Below are 20321 nucleotides of genomic sequence, written 5' to 3'. Positions count from 1 at the left end.
CAAAAAAAGGGAATCATAGAAAGGGGCTTGGTAGCCACTGGTTTAGAGCCACGTTTCTCATTGGGTGTCCTATGATCCCCCTGTGTGAGCCACAGGTGAAAAATCGCATCCATGGGGGCCGCCATATGAAATGAGGGGATCACAGAGGGAAGTGAGATGTAAGAACAGAGAGAGAATTGACAAAACAGTGGGCAAAGGGTTAGAAACGCTGGCGTAGAATCCCCTGTGGGCTCTCTATGGCCCAGGAGGCTTGGAGAGGAGAAAGGAGTCGGCTACTTTGGGGTGAATTGCATCAGCCATGTCCCCACCCAAGGAGGTCAATAGAGGCAGAGAAAGAATGATGAGAGATGACAGATATGAACAAAGAACACCAAGATACTGATACTTGCTGTTCCAAGTCGAGAGCTGCAATAATGAAAGATATATTAAGGAAAGGTTTTATGAAGCTTAGGAAAGATCTCTATCTGCACCCAACTTTGGAGAAATTGGAGCTCAGCAACAATTCAGCGAGTATGGTGTTTGCCGTGTATGTGACCCACCCGCGTTTGATCTCTAGCACCCCAGAAAGTCCCCAAGCCCACCATGAGTGATCCCTGAGTGCAGAGCCAGGGGTAAAGCCTAAGCACCAATGGGTGTGGTTCAAAAATTTTGGGGGAAAATTATCTTCACATAGAAACATTTGGCACCCATTCTTTTTTTTTTATTAGTGAGACACCATGAGGTAGAGTTGTAGACTTACAAATTTTGTGCTTGGGTTTCAATTATACAATGATCCATCCCTCCACCAGTTGGCACCCATTCTTAACGACAAGGAATCCACACCTGCAACCACGAGACGGGAGGAAACCCAGCATTTCTCGAGAGCTTACCTTGCTGGAGCCCTGCGTGCTACTTGACGCTTCACGTGAATCTGCTCCTACAAAGCTCAGAGTGTCCCACAAAAGTGACCGCGCTGGCCTGGCAGTCAGGTGACTGGACTCAGCAACTCGTTTGCTCGGGCTGCCTCTGCGCTCCAGCTGTCTCAGCTCTTTCATGCTGGGCGGAGGGGACGGGAGGGGGGCGGCCCAGCGCCCTCCACTCCCACCACACACAGACACAGACACACACACACACACACACTTCCTCTGGGCACAGCAGGTGCCGCCACACTCCTCTCCTCACTCCCGACCCCACCGGGGCAAAGGCGCTCGCTCTTCTAGCTTTACCAGGCCAAGTCTTCCGTTGTCTTTACATGGGGTGCCCACCCCTTAGATCCAGCACATTGGCCAAGAGAGTGAGGAAATCCATGAAGGGGCCAGGGGCTGTGGGTGCTTCTATAGTTAGAAGCCCAGCTAGAGCCGAAAGGTCTGAGTGAGAGAAAGCAAATACACAAACGCAGGGAAGGAAGGTTTGGCCAACAAGAGCAGGAGCCCACGACAAGCAGGTCTCTGGGTTGCCACTTTGCAGATGACCACCCTAAGAATCAGCGTCAAGTACCCCACTCCTGGACACGCATCCTGTATGACTGGGGGCAGAATACAAACCAAATCGATCTAACCTGATCTCACCAACCACTACCACGTGCAGCTTTAGAGGGCCCTGCCCGCCCCACCCGGTGTGGCCCCAGTAATCTCCGGCACTATATCCTCAGGACTGACGTTGACCCTCTAGGCGCGTTGACCAAAAATTGCCTGGAAAGGCCCCCCGAGCTTCCTGAGTACCTCTGGACGAACCTCTTCTCCAAATGACTTTTTTCATCTGACTTGGGAAGGAAGTAACATTTCAGAAGTATTTCCTTACTCTGAGTCTTCCAACTCTTTTTTTTTTATTCCATTGTCTTTATGGGTAGGTGCCAATTTGTTTTCTCTTGAACCTTCCACACGAATGAGACCTTTCCAGACTTAATGAGCATGCGCGTTGCCTGTAGTTCCTGTTACTAGCCCGTTTATCTGCAGCTGCAAAGAGTTAGGTTGATGGCCTGGCTTCCAGTCCTCTTGGCCTCCAGCAGCTCTCTGCACTCTGGTAGTTACCACCCTGCTCTCATCAGCCCTCCCAGTACTGGAAACAAAGGGCAGTATGTGAAATGGTTCTTCCTCTTCGTGCTCACTGCTATGAGTAACAGGGAGGATATGCTTTACACCCCAGCCAGTCTGCCCGTAATTCTTGATTCCTGGGTTGTTTTGAATTAACGTAAAAAATGTTTTCCAAAAACATGGGTAGAGGGATCTGAGTGATAGTACAGTGGGAAGGGCACTTAGCTTGCACGTGGTCAATCAGGGTTCGATCCCTGGCACCCTATATGGTCCCCTGAGCACCACCAGGAGTGATCCCTGAGTGCAGAGTCAAGAGTAATTCCTGAGTACCACCAGGTGTGGCCCACAAGCTAAACAAAATAGCAACCATATGTAGAGGGAGGAGGACCAGGAGTTTTGAGATAAGGGGCAAAAGGCAAGAACAAAATTGTCTGCCTTATGGTATTCTTCCTTGGAATTGAGAGAGATGTGGGTCTTTGGCTAGTAAAGGCTGAATATCTCTGGCAGGTCATGGTTGGTAGAGCAAGAACACCATACCTTTAAAAAATAAAAACCCTTCCAGTTGCTCTCCTTCCTAAAGGGAATGCTGAGTAGTCCAGACGGTGAGCTATGGATGTTTTTCTCAGTCTAATTCCATTTGCCTTAAAAATTATTTTCAAAGCTGCTCACACTTTTATATTACATTGTCTATCAATCTCTCATTATTTTAATGGGTTTTTGTTATTTTCCTGTAAGGTCATGGGATAGTTTAGTGAAAAATTGTGAGGAGTTTCTCTGGAGGGCTGTAAGATCCAATTTTTCTTTTATCCTCTTTCAACAAAGAAATCTGCAGATCCGCAGAATATTCATGAATATGACTTTTTTTTTTGCTTAACATCTGCTCCCATAGCTCTGTCAGTGAGGAATTCATCATTCCCAAAGCATTCCATATGCTTTTCCACTCTGCATTTACCCATGCAATTTCCCCTGGCACAAATCCTCTTCATTTCTTGGACTCTAGCTACTCAAGAACAGGATGTTTCGATCCTCTTGCTTTGAGCCCGGAGGACACTGTGACTCCATGTTTGTGAGGACTAACATTTGAATCAGAATTGTGCCAACATTGGTGAAATTTTGTGAATATTTTTCTGAGCAAGCTCAAATCAATTGATATCAAATCTCTGATATCAATTTTCGAAGTAATTCACATAAAATGTTTCAAGTATCTCTACTTGCTTTTATTTAACTAAAATTATTTTCATCTGGAAAATTCTTAGTCATATCATTGTCACCATAAAGTATTGTTTTAAAATTTGTCTAAATAAATATATTGTTAAAAATACTGTTAACTTATTACAAAGTCTGTGGGCCTAAATTTTGTCGAAATATGATTCTTAGGGCCAGAGCAATGTACAGTGGGTATGGTGTTTGCTTTTCACACAGTGACCCCGGTTTCAGTCACCAGCGTCCCACATGGTCCCCCAAGCACCATCAGGAACAATTCCTGAGTGCTGAGGCAGGAGTAACCCCGGAGCATTGCTGGGTGTGTGCCCCCCACCAAAAAAAGAGAAAGATATATGATTTTTTTTTAGTTAGGAATGTAGCGCAGTGTTAAAGTATTTGTCATGTATGTGAGAGGCCTTGGGTTCCATCCCTGGTCCCCTACACACATACACAGACAGAGAGACAGAGACAGAGACAGAAAGAGAGGAGAGAGATGTGTTTCTTTCCATAGTTTTAATACCATGCAGGTAAGAGAATTTAATATCAGAAAATAGCAGTGGCCCACCCACACCCTCTTGGCACTCAACCTTCAGTACACAAGCCTTTGAGGAAAAACACTTAAGATTCTCACCTAAGGGTTTTCTCTTGGCTGACAATTCTGGGCCAGAAATGCTAGGGGACTAATGTGCCTAAGCCAATGGTGGTTAAAGGATACCTATCCTGGGGCTGGAGCAATAGCACAGCAGGTAGGGCGTTTGACTTGCACGCGGCCGACCTGGGTTCGATTCCCAGCATCCCATCTGGTTCCCTGAGCACCGCCAGGAGTGATTCCTGAGTGCAGAGCCAGGAGTAACCCCTGTGCAACACCGGGTGTGACCCAAAAAGCAAAAATAAAAAAAAAAGGATACCTGTCCTCTGAAGATGTTGAGGTACGTTCTACATGTTTCTCCATGAGGGAGTGAAAGGGAGGGCACTGAACTTAGGTGCCCCTGGAGAATTGCTTGATGATGCAATTTTTTAATTGATCTTCACACCCCCTGTCTTACCATTGCCCGCCCTGCTGATGCCTTCTAGAATGACCTCCAAATTATCAAACTAATTCTCATATAAATCACCTGTGTTCTCCTTCTGCCCTAGTCTTGTGCGAGTCAATATTACAGGAGTCAATATTACAGGGACCATAACCTGAAACTAGAAATCTAATTGAATAAAGTTTCTAAGGATGTCAGTTTGATTATGTTGATTTTTTTCTTTTTGGTCACACCCAGTGGTGCACAGGGGTTACTTCTGTCTCTGCACTCAGGAATTACCCCTGGCAGTGCTCAGGGGACCATACGGGATGCTGGGAATCGAATCCCGGTCAGCCGTGTGCAAGGCAAATGCTGTACCCACTGTGCTATTGCTCCAGCCCCATGTTGATTATTTTTAGTCTAAATTTTAGTCTAAATTGTCCATGGTATTTTACAAACCAGTCTTCAGAGCATTTTTTTTTCATTCGTTGCAATTTTTACTAGCCAGTTTTATGCTGTTCCCACCAGTACCAGAACCCACTTGAACAGAAGACTGACAGGCTGCCATTAGTGGTGGATAAAGGCCTGGGGGCTGGCTGCATGCCTAGGTCAGAGCCTCCACCTGTGCTTCATGGTACATTCTCTCAAAACCCCTTTCTCATATTTCTTACCTAGAAAAATCCTGCTTTATCCCCATGACCAAGTAGAAAATGCCAGTCTTCCATGAAACTTCCTGATTCTCATCAGTAATTTTAGTAACTTGCTGCGCTCCCACGTTATCCTGCCTTTACCTCTAATTTAGTATTTTTCCTTAGCGTTTTCAGGGGGGCACTCCCAGGGGTACTCGGTGGACCACATGGTGTTGGGGATCAGATCTGGGGTTCTCATGTGCGAAGTGTGTGTTCCTGCTCTTTGAGCTATGTCTCAGGGACCCTGAATGCTTTTCAGTTGTCTGTAACCCCACTAGACTGACAGCAGAACAGCTCTTCTGTGGTTTTTTTTCACTCCCACCAAACATCATTCCCACCATTCCCACAAAGTTATTCACTAAGTTTATATTATGTTTATATTTTGTTTGGTTTTGCTTTTTTTGGGTGGGGGGTCACACATGGCACAATGCACAGGGGTTACTCCTGGATCTGCACTCAGGAGTTAATCCTGGTGGTGCTCAGGGGACTATATGGGATGCTGGGAATCGAACCTGGGTTGGCTGAGTGCAAGGCAAAACACCCTACCTGCTGTGCTATTGTTCCAGCTCCTATATGTTTCTATTATAGAATGTATATCTAAGGAAAATGCTGTTTTTTAAGCTTTTAATTAGGATTTGTTTTGAATCTTATGTATACAATGACTTTCTCGATCATGATCAACTTCTATCCCTCAAATGTATTTGATCATTTTGTTCTATTAGTGTAATTCTCATCTCTCTTATTTTATCTACATCTGCTTTCCACATTTAATGAAATTTGATTATGATTTTTAAATGACCCAAATAATTAAATATCATTATAGTAATGGAATACTCAAGTGTGATGAGTTGATGAGATGGTGCTAGAGAGATGGTACAGTGGGTACGGTGCTTGCCTTGCATGTGGCAGATCCCAGTTTAATCCCTGACATCACTACCAGGAGTGATCCCTGAGTACAGAAGTAGGAGTGTGTGTGCCCCTTGTACAGCCAAATATTGCTAACCCCCTTCCCCATAAAGATGAAAACCCATCCATACAACACATATCTTGGGCTAGAGAGATAGTATAGACATTAGGGCTCTTGCCTTATATGCAGCCAACCCTGGTTCAATCCCTAAAATTGCATGATTCCCCAAGTACCAGCAGAAGTGATTTCTGAGCAATGCTGGTTGTGTCCCACTCCCCTTCCACAGTTGATGATAAACCTTCAAACTTAATAATGTAGCACAAACATTCCATTGAGAGATGCATAAATTATACGAGCAGGAATTAACAGTAGAGCAAAATGACATGTGAAAATTACTCAATACCGTAATCAAAGAAACAAATTAAAATACAATTTTCATTTATTACATTTACCTAGTGATTTAATTATTGAAAGATATGATAAACTCATTCATTGCTGATATGGATATATACATATTTCTGAAGCTTAATTTAGCAGTACTTGTCAGGGATTTGAATCATTTCTTTAGGGCTACTCCATAGAGATCACTGACTTTACCTCCCGTAGCCCTGATGTGATCAATGGACCATGTAGTACTGTGGAACAAACTGGGGACTCCAGTATGCAAGGAATACACTCCAGACCTTTGAGTCATCTCTCCAGTCTGAAATATTCTTGGTGGGGGTGATTTGGGCCACAGCCTACAATGCTCTGGGTTTATTCCTGGCCCTGGTGGTGCTCGAGGGACCGTGTGGAATGCCATGTGCAAGGAGAGCACCCTACCCTCTGTACTATCTCTCCAGCCCCTGAAATGTTTTTAGTTCACCTTTAGAAAACTACGTTGGGTGTTGTTCTTTGTTTGGCTGGTTCGGGGACCACACCCAGGGGTGCTCAGAGCTTACTCCTGGCTCTGCAGCTGGGAGCGGTGCTCAGGGGATCATATGGAAGGCTGGAGATCGAACCCAGGTCAGCCACAAACAAGGTAAGTTCCCTACCCGCTGTGCTTTTGCTCTAGCCCCAGCATTGGGTGTTGTTGAGTCTGTTGCCTTTCAAGGTGACATGTGAGGTAGAGAGCTAGGGGTAGGATTGGGTATGGGAACACTGGTGAAGGGAAGTTGACATTGGTGATGGGATTGGTGTTGAAATATTATATGCCTAAAACTCAACTATCAATAACTTTGTAAATCATTATTCTCTAATTCAATTTAAAAATTTTAAAACTACATTGGGGCCAGAGAGATAATATAGGAGGTAAGCCTTACACACAACCTACCTCAGACCCCAGAAGTGCATATAATCCCGTGTACCATCAGGAGTAATCCCTGAGCAGAGCCAGGAGCAAGCCCTGAGCACCACTGGGTGTAGCCCAACAACCAAAATAAATGAAAAGTACATTGATGCATCAGAAGTGTGGGTGCTGACAAATGTGTATACCTATATTCAAATAGGAGAACTACTTTTAAAATGTAGTGATGTCTCATAAGAGAAGAATGGTAGAACTGATACCTTATGATATTGTGTTAAAACAATTATTGTGGACTTGTGAAATTGTTCCAAGTTTATGTGGAATACAAGACAGGAAACTATAGTGAAATCTGATTATTACTGATGTTGGAATTTTCTATTAACTCATTTTGAGTATGTTTTTGTTTTGTTGTACCTTCCATAAATTTTTGTCGGTGAAATTACATTTTGTATATGTTGAAGGCATTTATAATTTTCAGTGATTTACCTAAACAAATTCTATGAATTTTATTTTCCACTCACTTTTCCCACCCCACCAGTCACTGCTCTTTTATTTAAAAAATTTTAATTATTAATATATCCCCACCAAGATTATTGAGCTAAGGGACAACACCCAGAGACCCACCTTTGCACTGAAAATTTCCCAAGCCCCGCCACTCTCCCCCATATACATCAAAAAATAACACATTTGAGGGGTTGTTCCTGTCTCTGTAGTTGATTGAGCCCCAGCAGTGCTCAGGGTACCCTATGTGGTTTGAGATTCAAACTGGAGTTGGCTGCATACAAGTGCCTCATCTCCTGTTTGGGGGCCATGTCCAGTAGTACTTAGGGATACTTTTAGCTCTGTGCTGAGGGGAAACTCTCAGTACTGCTCAGGGCAATCAAACCAGGGATTCCTGCATATATCTGTTCATTCCACTGACTTCTCCAGCCCTTTTTATTCTGGAAACAAGAATTTTTCTATCATCCTTATGCAGGAGCCTTGCTAAATTGTCTATCTTCCAATTTTAAAGCATGTGATGCCAAAGTGAGAGCCTTGTAAGCTTGGATTTCCAGGGACCAACTATCAATTATTGACAGGCCAGGAATTAGGCTTTTTTCTGCAGCAGATGCTTGTCTCTTGCCAAGGTTTACACAACACATACAAGTGTCCTTACACTTTCTCATTGTGATAATCCAGACTGAATTGGGGTACAAAGGAATAAAAGAAATACTTCCAACACTTGAAGTCAACGAAACTCCCACCCTTTGCTGATGAATATGTGATCAGGGCAATGCAAAGCTTGAGCAATTTCCAAATCTACTCCAGCTTTTGTTTGCAAGGTGTCTTACTAGCTAAAGTAGTAGCTCCACTTAAATGAAGTCTTATCTATCCCTTTAGGACCAATATGGATAAGGTGGACTGTCCCAAGATAGTGTAAATATTTCTGGGAGCTGGAGAACAGGAGTTAAGGCACTTCCTATATGTAGCCCTTACTGCTTGATTCCCAACAGTTTGGTTCCCAGCACCCACCACATGGTCCCCCAAGCACCACCGGGAGTGATGCCTGAGCAGCAGCTTGTACGTTTCAAAAACAGAAAAGTTTCTTGGGAGCTTCCCACTCTCCTGCTAAACCCTATCACTACTTAGACCCCAGGCTAAGTGCAATGTAGGCTGCACTGAGAGGGCATTCTCCACTCCAAATAAAGGCAGGACCTTGCAAGGGCCTAATAGAACTTCAAGGCCACAAGGCTGGCTTTGTGGCCACAAGGGAACAAGGGCGTTGGGATGAGAGCAGCCCACCTAGTCATCGACTCCCACTGATCTGTTGGGTGGGGTTGAGTATTTTCTTAAAATGATTCCCTAGCTGCATGCTTTCCATTCATATTTATTTTGGGGAGGGGGCAGGTTTGTCCATTGCTTTTAAGGGAGCAAATCTGATGAGCTGCATACTTGGTACAGTAGCTCATACAAGTTGTACAAATTATGCAAGTTCATCCTACTCCTTTGAGGAGGTGAGATTGTTCCTGTCGGAGGAAATCTTTTTGTTGTTTGGGGGCCACATCGGTAGTGCTTGGAGCTGAATCCTGGCTCTGCGCTCAGGGATCGCTCTTGGAGGACTCGGGGAGGATCTAACCCAGGCCAACCTTGGCCACATGCAAGACAAGTACTCTACCTGAGGTACTGTCACTCCAGCCCCTGCAGGAGGAAATCTTTTTGTAGATTACAGTAGCTGCAATATGGCCTTCTGTACTTATTTTGTTATGTCTTCACCTATTTCAAAATTATTCATGGGTCATATATCTATCTCATAGGAAAAAGTCGTTAATCCCAGAGACAAAATGTCTCATTTACACTGAGTTAAACAAAATCAACACGAATTAACACCAGAACTTTTTAGAAACTTTATTAAGAATCTGATTATACTCTCTGAGAAGTGAGCAGTGGTCTTGCTTCTCAAGACTGCAGCCAGACTCCCCCTCCCCCCAAGGAGTCAAAATAAAGAACACACTTCGGTCTTGATTGAGTCTGGATCCAAAACACTGTGCTTCTATGGGAGTACTTGTTGACCACTGTGATAGCTGATCTACCTAGATATGGTACACGCATCAGTAGAAAGAAAGAAAGTCAATTTTGGTCATCAAATTCTTTAAAACAGCTGCCCTTCTTACCAAGAGCATTTCATGGATTTGTACCGAGTTTATGAAGGACTACTATGTGCCACACATGGAGTCAGACCCGTGGAAAACAAAGATTTTTCTTAGAGTATCTACCCTCAGGAATACAGAGAAGAGCAGATCACATAAGAGCCTTAGAGGGAGTGTGTGGGGGGGGCAAGGGGGGGTGCATTAGGCAGCCACAAGGTATTATGGTTAAGGCCAAGAGGACAGGTTAATTTAACAAAACTGACAGACCATGATGATCCCCAGTTGTTTTTAAAAAATTATTTGCTGGGCTGAGGATTCAACCAGTCTTACACATGCAAGCCAAGTGTTCTACATACTGACACACATCCCTGACCCCTCAGGTTGTTCCTTGAAGCAGAAAAAGATGATTCAAGTCCAGGAAAGGATGATGGATAACAGCATGTACAAAGACAGAGGCTGAACTCCAGCCTCAGAACTCCAGGTAGTCTGCAAAGCTAGAAAATGGGATGTGAGAGACTGAACAGACAGAAGGAGTATGCTAGGAAGCCTGTCTTATTATCAGGTGGATGGAACAAGAACAGATTGTTAAACTGAGTCAGGCATTTGTCTTGAAAGGTCCCTCTGTTAAGTACTGTAAAATACGGATTTTGGAGGTAGATCAAAGGGAGAACTAGGAAACCACTAGGATTTATGAGGGCATGAAGGTAGGGAGATTCAGAACTGACAGAATTGGATGTACTAAGATGTTGTTTGGGATGAAGGAGAGTGTCATCCAGAGACCCACTGTTCAGGGAAAAGAGATCAAGGGGTTGGTTTGGGATGAGGTAATGTGTTCAGTTTTGCACTTCTTTGTTTGAAAACGGTGATAATTAAAGAGGTTCACAGGCTATGTTGGAACACAAGAGTTGAGAAATAGAGATTTAACAGATACTGGAATAAAAGCATTATGTATAGATGAGATTAGGCAGGAAGTGTGTACACTGAAAAGAAAGCAGAACATATGTAAACTCATGAAATTTTTAGATGCTGCAATAAACCTTAAGTGTTTATACAAAAATTATCAGTAGATAAGGGTACAAAGAATAAAAGGAGGTCCTTTCATCCAAGAAAACTATGAAATAGTTATAGAAAAATAATCATATCCAACTATGATGCAAAATGAACTGGGAGTTCTAAATGTCCTGTGTATAAGAAGCAATTAATTCCATGAAAGACGTAAAGGTTTTAGGTTTGAGTTAGAGTTCACAAACAGGAAGGGGAGAAAAGTAACCTGAGGCTGAATATTAGGACACAAAGGTTATAATTAAATGAAATATGGATAGTGATACAAAGAGGCTGGCCAGGCAGTTGGATCAGGATGTAGTGAATTCTAAGATTTCTCACACTCCATTTTAAAGACACATGTGCCTGATGTATATAAAAGCCTCTGGTTCCAATTCAGCAACTTATTAAGAATTAGCAGCCTAATTTCGGAAATGCCTCTAAGAACAATAACCTTTCAGCATCTGTATTGCAAGCCATAATGCCCAAAAGAGGGAGAGTGAGGTAGAGGGACAGAGAGGGAGGGGGGTAGAGAGAAGAATAAGAGGGAGGGTAAGAGAGAGGGAGGTAGAGAGAGAGGGAGGTAGAGAGAGAGGGGGAGAGAGGAAGAGAGGGAGGGAGGGAGGGAGGGAGGGAGAGAGGAGAGGGAAAGGGAGAGAGGGAGAGAGAGATACTGGGGACATTGTGGTGGGAAATATACACTGGTGATGGGATGGGTGTTGGAACGTTATATAAAAACCCAATCACAAACAACCTTGTAACTGCATCTGACTGATTCAATTAAAAAATCAGACCAGAGTACGGGGGCAAGGCACTTCACTGCTGGGTGTTACCCCTCCCCAAAGAATAATGTAACAAAAAATGCTAAAGGAAACCTAAAAAAAGAAAAGAAAAAAACACTATAGATTTAAGCTTATAAACGCTCTTTCTCAACACTGTTTCCATTATGCAAAACTCTTGTTAGTGGAACTCTTAATTACTTGGCTTCGTTATGAAATTTCCATTGCATATCAATGTAAATAATTTCAACTTAATGTTCTCATCTGAATCTGTGGCTGAAAGTATCACTAGAAATCACATTTTTGTGGCACTTCCTTGGCAAACTGAAGGAAAACAAAATGTATACTACTGAACAAGTCATGCATGACTTTGAAAGCAATGGATTATATATAGTAAATAATAAGAGATAAAGTATATTTTAAAGATTAAAAATATTTTATTTAAACTTTCTTCATAAACACTTTTAACATTTTTTCAATTTAAAAACAGAATGGATAGCATAAACATGTTCGAATAGATTATATTCACGGCTTGGGAAAAGTTACCTGACAAAAATGTAAAGGCTTTCAAAACAGGTATAAAAGGCAAACCTTAAATTATTCTAAGATTTTTAAGTTGGCCCTACGATTATTTGACTACTGGCCCAAAATGTACCTAAAGGTCAAAATATTTTTCTATAGACAAAGTATGCCCAAGAGGTATAGGGCATATACAAGTTAGGTAGAAAATAACCTCTCCAATCACCTCACTGGAACATTCCTTCAGAAAGCAAACACCTAATCCTTACTGATACACTGATTAATAAGTTTTTTATGTAGTTGTTCCCAAAGATGTAAAAAGAAAATCCAACATTATAAAGGGGGAACAAACCAACCTGATGGCATTATTTCAACGGTACTTGTACAATATTTAAGTAAGATTGGTATACTGAAAGAATATGACTTCCATGAGTCCACCTATTCCCATCTATGCTTATGGAATTTACTTTATAATCTCTCAATAAACTAATTTTTTGGAATCTTTCACCATAAATTTCTTTTTAGAAGACAGTTATTCCCAAACCAACTGTAATTCGATTAAACAAAACATATGATCCCTAAAAATGTTCAGAGTACAAAAACAAAACCAAAAATGTATAATAGGAAAACAAGAAAAATGGCACTAGCAGTCTTACTGCCGTATAGCCCTCAATTATATCTAATTTACACTATCATCTATGTTGTGTTTTACTTCAGTCTAAAACTTTAAATTATGTATCCTCAAAAGAGCTAGTCTTTTGAGATATAGCTTATAAACTGAAATAACAATTTATATTATAAACTGAAATGTTATGACCTACAACCACATATACATATATAAAAATAGTCCCACTGAACGTCTGACATGTTTAGATTATGCAGCTCAAATAATTTGTTATAAAATATTTTAAAGCTTAGTTTCATGTAATTAAGACAAAACTCTCCATTTTTACCACTTCTCCTCACACAAATGTGTCCTTTACTATGACACGAGCAGGCTTCCCAGAATGAGGTGTCCAAAGGTGCTGCTTTAGAAAAGATAAGTGAAGGGCTCAGTCAATATTTCACAAATTATAGTAACACAGAGTAGAGAAATGAGGACACAGTGAAAGCTGTCTCAAGAAAACTAATTCTAGTAAGCATTGCTTTTCAAAAACCAGTAGTATTTCTTCCAATACAAAACCTTCAATGTGAGAATTTTGACTTTTATGAAAAGGTTGTAGTGCAAGGATTTTCTTTAAGCAGATTAAAATAAAAACTTCGAAGGTCAAAGACATGGAAGAGAACAAACACTTCTAATTAGATGCAAGTAATGAAGATTAGCTATATTTGTCAAGTCTGGCATTGAAAATTTAAAGTAAAAATTAACACAAAGAGCAAAACAGTTCAACTGTATTGTTTCAGATCTCTTTGAATTTTTAGAGAACTATTTTGAGCGTATACAATGTTTATCAACAAAAATGGTTCCAAATGAAGCACACAAATACTTGAAAATATTCTATGAAAAAAATTTCCATAGTTTAGTATAACAAAAATAAATCTCTTTCAGCAATTAAACCAGAGTTTTAAATGGGAATGTAATTATGGATTTAAAATAACCTAAACTAGCACTACATATAAACAGAAGAAGTTTCTCATACATTCAGAACCCAAGCAATAGCAACTATTTTTAAAGCTCAAAACTGATAACAGCTAACATCAGGTCAGACATGACTTACATGTGAAGCTGAACCCAGAGTTAGTTCAAGTTAAGGTTTCACAAATTTTCTAAAACATGAACTTTGAGCTTGGCCATATGCCTTGAAAATGGAAGACCAAGAATATTTCACTTATTTGCCCAGATCTTAGCCTAATGAGGGCTAGGAAGTCATATCTAAGCAATTAAAGAGAAGCACCACTGGAGTATATATATAAAGCCTCTCATAGGTCTTGGACCGAGATCCCATCTCGGTCTTTACCAGCAAAATGAGGAAAATAACAAAAACATTATTGTTATTTTCTTTAAAGCAAGAAAGCACACATAACTATACCCAGTAATATATTAGGGAAAAGAATGAAATGGCTAACCAATGCCTAGTTTTCAAAGTAAACTAATTTTAAATAATTTTTTAAACGTAGAAAACTTTTACCCATATTGGCATGGGGAAAAAATTATTCTTAGAAACTGAAAGCAAATGATAGGAACATCTGATAAAAATTTAAGTGTCACATACAAAAATAAATGTTAATAACTTGATTTCTAAAACCTATGCCAATATTTTTCTTGTTCAAAAACTACCTGTGCATCTGGCTAAATCTTAAATGCCTTCAGTTTGGGGACTTTTTATTAGAGTAGTTAGACAACTAGTCTAACTGCAAACAAAACCAAAAAACAAAAGTCTTCACATTTCCATGACTTCACGCTTCCATTTTATGTTCAGTGGTGGCAGCAGCAAAAAAAAAATTTTAAAAAAAGTGTAACTAGAAAATTTATACAACAGCCATATAGAAGGCATTGCAATATTGCACTGATATCCTAAGATCTGGCATGTTTTGCCAGTGTAGTTTTCTAGTCTGTATGACACACAGACTTTTATTTGCTCAGGAGAAAATGGCACCAATTTGAATGATCCACTCCCCTATTATTCTTGCTTAATTTTGTCTACTACATTTTTCCTTCAAGTTGAAACAGTTGAAAGGTGCGGCAAATCCTAAAAACACTTATTACAAATGCTTTTCAAACAGTTCTTTTTGATCCATTCTTAGCTTTTGGGTTATTCTCCATGCTAGTAGCTTTCTGTGAAAGAAAAACTGGGGATTTTACACCCCCAGTGCCGCTAAGTATTTTGTACTAAATAAACAAGTAGATATGACCAGTAAGATTCTAATTCTATCCCTTACCTCTATGTCAAAACTGAGCTCAAATTTCCACGAGTTGCTACTTTCCATTCAATAACAGATGCAGCAGCAGTATTGAATGTAAAGAAGGGGTTGCACTTACTTTCAGGGGGCCTTTACTAGGAGTCTGGTATTACCTAAATTCTCTTTAAAAGTGCTTGCACGCTGCAGGGCCAGGGCTTGTCATATACCACTCCAATTCTCACTAATAACAGGGTAACATTAAACAAACTGCAAAGAAAAACATCTTCAAAAACAAGACAAACATCGATAAAGAACACTAATGTTTACATTTGGAAATAAAATACAAAATGTTAGTTTTCATAAATCCATACATGTTTCAGGAATACAGAGTTCAAATATTACTGAATCAGTATGGACTAAAGACAGGCTACTCTGATACCAAATGAGGACTCCAGTTACTTTAACTTTCTAAAAATGTTAATACACGAAAAGACGTTACATCTAAAATTCAACAGTATGGCAAACTGTGTGCAAGTGCACTAGCTTAAAAATATAGAATCCTAACCACGCATAAAAGGGGATGTGCCTTATATATTTATAAGATGTATGCAAGTGTGGATATGCTTTCACTAACACAATGCAGATAAGAGAAGGCAGCTTAGAAATAGTGTTCTGAATATAAAAAAGTTACCTTTGTAGAAAATTTATATTTTTGCATTTTCAGCAAAAAGCCATGCAAAAAAGGTCATGAGTTTGAAACTTAATAAAACCAAAAGGTCTAACAGACTGAAATACACTGAAAGAAGTCTTCGAAAAGATTTCAGATAGATATAGGAACTGAAATTGCATCCCAGGTCTTCTCTCACAAGATGCATACCTCCTATACTGGTATCTGAAAGAAATGTTTAAAGCATAAAATCAACTTCCCGGGTAAGTGGATCATTCTATTAAACTGCTTCTGGAAGTAGATTCAAGAGCTAGTGCTTAGAATTAACTTATTGCATGAATTTGAGGTCACTAAAAAGAAAAAGAATGCTAGCACAGAATGAAAATTTATGATATAAGACCAATGGCTTTGATAGTAAAACTGGTGAGGTTTTTCTTTATGCTTTAACTACGACACAAACAAATGTTCTTGTTTGGCTTCTTTTTTGAGTGAAAAAGACGTCGTTTTAGTTGCAACGTCTGACCTCATCCAGTATATATTCTGGGAAATGCAGGTTGCAGACTTGTAAACCATCCAGCTTGCAGGGCATTCGTGGATACTCATCTTCTTTCCATTTGTTTTCATCAGGATCAAAAGTGAGAATGGAATCGCTGTAGTGACCGTTGTAGCAAAGGCCTCCAAGAACCATTATTTGTTTGTCCAGCACAGTCACACCATGACCACTTCTACCAATTGGCATGGATGCCAATATGGTCCACTGATCAGTCTCTGGGTTGTACACTTCGGTGGACGGGCATCCCTGAGATTCAAAAGAAGCCCTCAAGATCACACAAACACCACCGAAGACATAGAGCTTGCCGTTGTAAGAAATCATTTTGTGAAAGCATCTTGCGTAATTCATTTTGCTTCTATTCTCCCAGCAGTTGGTAACTACTTGAGTTCTCCGGGTTCGTTGCTCGATGGTCCCTTCTTTGCTGGGGTCAAAGACACACACTTGTTTGGAGGTGGAGGATGAGGTGATACCACCAGTGATAAACAACTTGTTATTGAGCACAGTCCCTTCATGTCCATATTTGTTAACAGGATAAGGATCCACAAATTCCCACTGGTCATTGGTGATGTCGTATCTCTCAGTAGAATAGAAAGTCTCATCTCTGGTTCTGCCTGCTACAGCGTAAATGAACTTTCCAATGACACCAACTGCAAATTCTGATCGTGGTACAGACATGTCTGCCATTCGGAGCCAAGAATTTTGTCTTGGGTCATATCTGAATACTTTAGAGGAAGCATGGAATTCTCCATCTGGGCCTAGCTCTTCTCCGCCCAACAGGAACACAAAGTTATTGACAATGGCAAGGCAGTCTGGGCGCAGAGGAACTTGTGGGCCCTCAAGCTCCCACCAGACTCTTGGTTTCTTTAAAAGAAGTATTTTGCTATTAACCATACTATGTCCAATCATTCCTCGGAATACTGTAGTCTGGGGTTTGGCAGATCGAATACGGCTAGACTTCATATCCAATAAAGGTTGCTGGTGAACATTCTGAAAGTAATTCAACGCCTGGTCAACTTCATAACGCAGCTGTCGGGAGTATCTGTAAAATTCTGATGTTTTAACCTAAGAATGCAAGTTTGAAAACAACACAAAAATTATTTAACCAAAAAGAAAGACCACTAGTATCAAATAATATAACAAAATCTAGTAAGACAACTTAGGGATTTAGGCAAGCCTTACTAAAACTTTCTTCTAAACTTTCTTCTAAACTTTCTTCCTATTATTTTCTACAAAGCTTTTATGCTTTTTATATCTGTAATAATCTCTGGTATTTCTAAGCTTTTTAAAGCAAACAATTTATTTTCCAGGAAACCGCTTAAGTCCCCTTATCAAGTACACTAATCCCCTTATCAAGTCCTGGGCTACAAGTGGCAGCTATAAAGATAGAGGTTTCATAGTAGAAAGAAACCATGGGGATGGTTTTTCCCAACCACAAAAACACTATTAAAAATAAACACTAAATAATTTGGGGGATTTGTTAGTGAGTTAGTAAAGCATCGAATATATACAAAATATTGATTCAATCTGTAAGAGAGAAAAGACAAGTGTCTGCCATAGAGGCAGGCTGTGGGGAGGGTTAGTGGGAAGGAAACGGGATCATTAGTGGTGGGAAATGTATACCGCTGAAGGGATATGTGTTGGAACGTTGTATATGACAAACAAAATCATGAAACTTGTAACTGTATCTCACAGTAATTCAATAAAAATAAGTAAAGATGATCTGATATCATGATACAGTACTAATTCAGATGACAAGAAAAAACTTGAGTTGGAAATTTTTCTTGTTTTAACAGTTGTATCTACCTAATTATAAGACCTCATAAATCACCTTTAAATATGCTAAATACCATGAGATTAGGGCTAGAGCGATAGCACAGCGGCAGGGCGTTTGCCTTGCACGCAGCCAACATGGCCGACCCGAGTTCGATTCCTCCGCCCCTCTCGGAGAGCTCGGCAAGCTACCGAGAGTATCTCGCCCACACGGCAGAGCCTGGCAAGCCACCCGTGATGTATTCGATATGCCAAACACAGTAACAACAAAATCTCCAATGGAGATGTTACTGGGCCCGCTAGAGCAAATCAATGAACAACGGGAGGGCCTTTACTTTACCATGAGATTAAAAAAAATAAGGTGGTTCCTCGAAGGCATGTTTCCTCAAAGAAATTAGAATATATTTGAAGTAAAATATTTACCAAAAAGTAAATGTGTAAGTTGACAGGTATGAAGCTGCACAGTTCATCTGAAAATGCTGTTAAACTTTAGCTATATAATGCTTAAAGGAATACTTTGTGAAGAGACAGGAAGCTAGACCAAACAGAATAAACCTGTGTCATAACTAATTTGTGTCATAATGTAGAGGGAGTCAAAATCTTTTTATGAACTCTTTCCTTTTATCTACTCTTTCTCTACCACCGTCCCAAACAAGTATTTGAAAATGAAAAGTACCACAAACTTGTTATTTTAATAACTGCATTTCAAAATGAATTTTGCTATCTCCTGATAAATGACTTCTTAGATAAAATTTATTATGCAAGCATCAAAACGTCATATGCTATCACCCTCAACACATCTGTGCTATCTACAGGGATAAATTTTAAATATGCAGTTCAGTATTAGTCCAAATGTCACTATGTGGCACATGACTATACGTATAAACAGATGTTTTCCCAGTAAACAATGGGCCTGACCCCTGTATTTTATTAAAAATATACTTCAAAAAATTAAAAAATAAATATATGTATATACTTCAGTATTTTAAAACAAATGTTTCACATTTTCACTGTCTATTCATTTCTTCTATGAATTGCCTAATAATGTGACTCACTCATTTTTCTCTTGAGATCTAAAAAGCAATACCCTGAAAACCAGCAAGAAACATAAACCTCAAATTAAATAGTTAAGCACCCACTGTGCACAGCCAGTGGTCTGAGAACTACACAGGTTTTGAAGTAACAGAATCTTGTCCAGAACAGTAATTAAGCACCACATCCAGCAGTCCAGCATGGTGATTAAGAATCTGATTTAGGAAATATGCAACTTAGGCACTCACAAGCTATGCAGTCTTGTGCAAGCAAGTAACTCATCTTTTTGTTTTTTGTTTTGTTTTTGTTTTGGGGACAAACCTGGAGATGCTCAGGGGTTACTCCTTGCAGGAATCTCTTCTGGTGGTGCTCAGGAGACCATATGAGATGCCAGGCTCAGCGAGTTTCCAGCAAATGCCCTACCTACTATACTATCACTCTGGCCCAGAAACTCAACATCCTTAAGCCCATTTCCTCATCTGAATTGTTGGGAAGAGGAGCAGCATCAACGCCTTATGACTCTAAAATGTAAGACAAATAAAATAATCTATGTGAAAGAGAGTGTGGGGCCTATCATGTGGCAGTGAGAAAAAAATGCTGTTAGTATTACTGACCAGAGGACATATCTATGCAAGTGTCCCTCTGCTTCCGTCAATGCAGCTGACTGTGCTTTTGGTCAATGCAGCTGTGCTTTTGGTCTGTGTAAAATAAGGGAGACTCTTTCTGCACCTTATCCTTACCAGTAAAACACGACTGGTGAAACATGACTAGTAACACACAAGGAGGGAGCTTTAGAGAAAGCAGCAGTGTTATTTGGAGATCAAGAAAGAAAGACTGCTGCACATATTGGATAGGCAGATTTCAAGTTTTTCAAAAGGAAATTAGGATTTATTCCAAGATCAGAAACTGTAAAGAAGCTTGGAGGCTCTCAAAAACATAATGATAAATGCATAATTGCAAAACACACTGATGGGGGGGGAGGAAATATCTAAAAAATCTGATGTGCTTCAGAGAACATTCTGGAATTCAGATGTTTAAAAAAAAAAAAAACCTCTTGCAACAGATGGTAAAAAAATCCAGGAAAATAAAACAAGTGTGATAAAGAGTGAAATGGAGTTATAAGATTGTGAACTGGGGCTGGAGAGATAGTATAGCAGATAGGATGCTTGCCTTGCATGCAACTAACCCAGGTTCGTTCCCCAGCATCCCATATGGTGCCCCCGAACACCACCAGGATGAATTCTTAAATGCAGAGCCACGAGTAACCCCTGAGCATTGCTGAGTGTGACCCAGAAAGAACATAAAAAACTAGTAATATAAACACGTTAAAGCCTCAGTATTGAACTGTGACTTCACAAAGTGCCAGCTACTAAATAGATGGCACTG

General features: G+C 40.3%; 1 protein-coding gene across 1 annotated transcript in view; it reads right to left on the bottom strand.

Annotated features, from left to right (window-relative positions):
• Positions 1 to 11970: 11970 nt before the first annotated feature.
• Positions 11971 to 20321, bottom strand: part of KLHL15 (kelch like family member 15) — a 55481-nt gene continuing 47130 nt past the window's right edge. The window contains exon 4 of the mRNA XM_056131210.1: positions 11971 to 17195. Within this exon, the coding sequence (XP_055987185.1) occupies positions 16086 to 17195 (1110 nt within the window). The 3' untranslated portion in view covers positions 11971 to 16085. The remainder of the gene's footprint in view (positions 17196 to 20321) is intronic.

The sequence above is a fragment of the Sorex fumeus genome, unplaced genomic scaffold (genome assembly GCF_029834395.1).
Source record: "Sorex fumeus unplaced genomic scaffold, SorFum_2.1 ptg000086l, whole genome shotgun sequence".
NCBI lineage: Eukaryota > Metazoa > Chordata > Mammalia > Eulipotyphla > Soricidae > Sorex > Sorex fumeus.
This window is presented reverse-complemented; position numbering and strand designations above follow the sequence as displayed.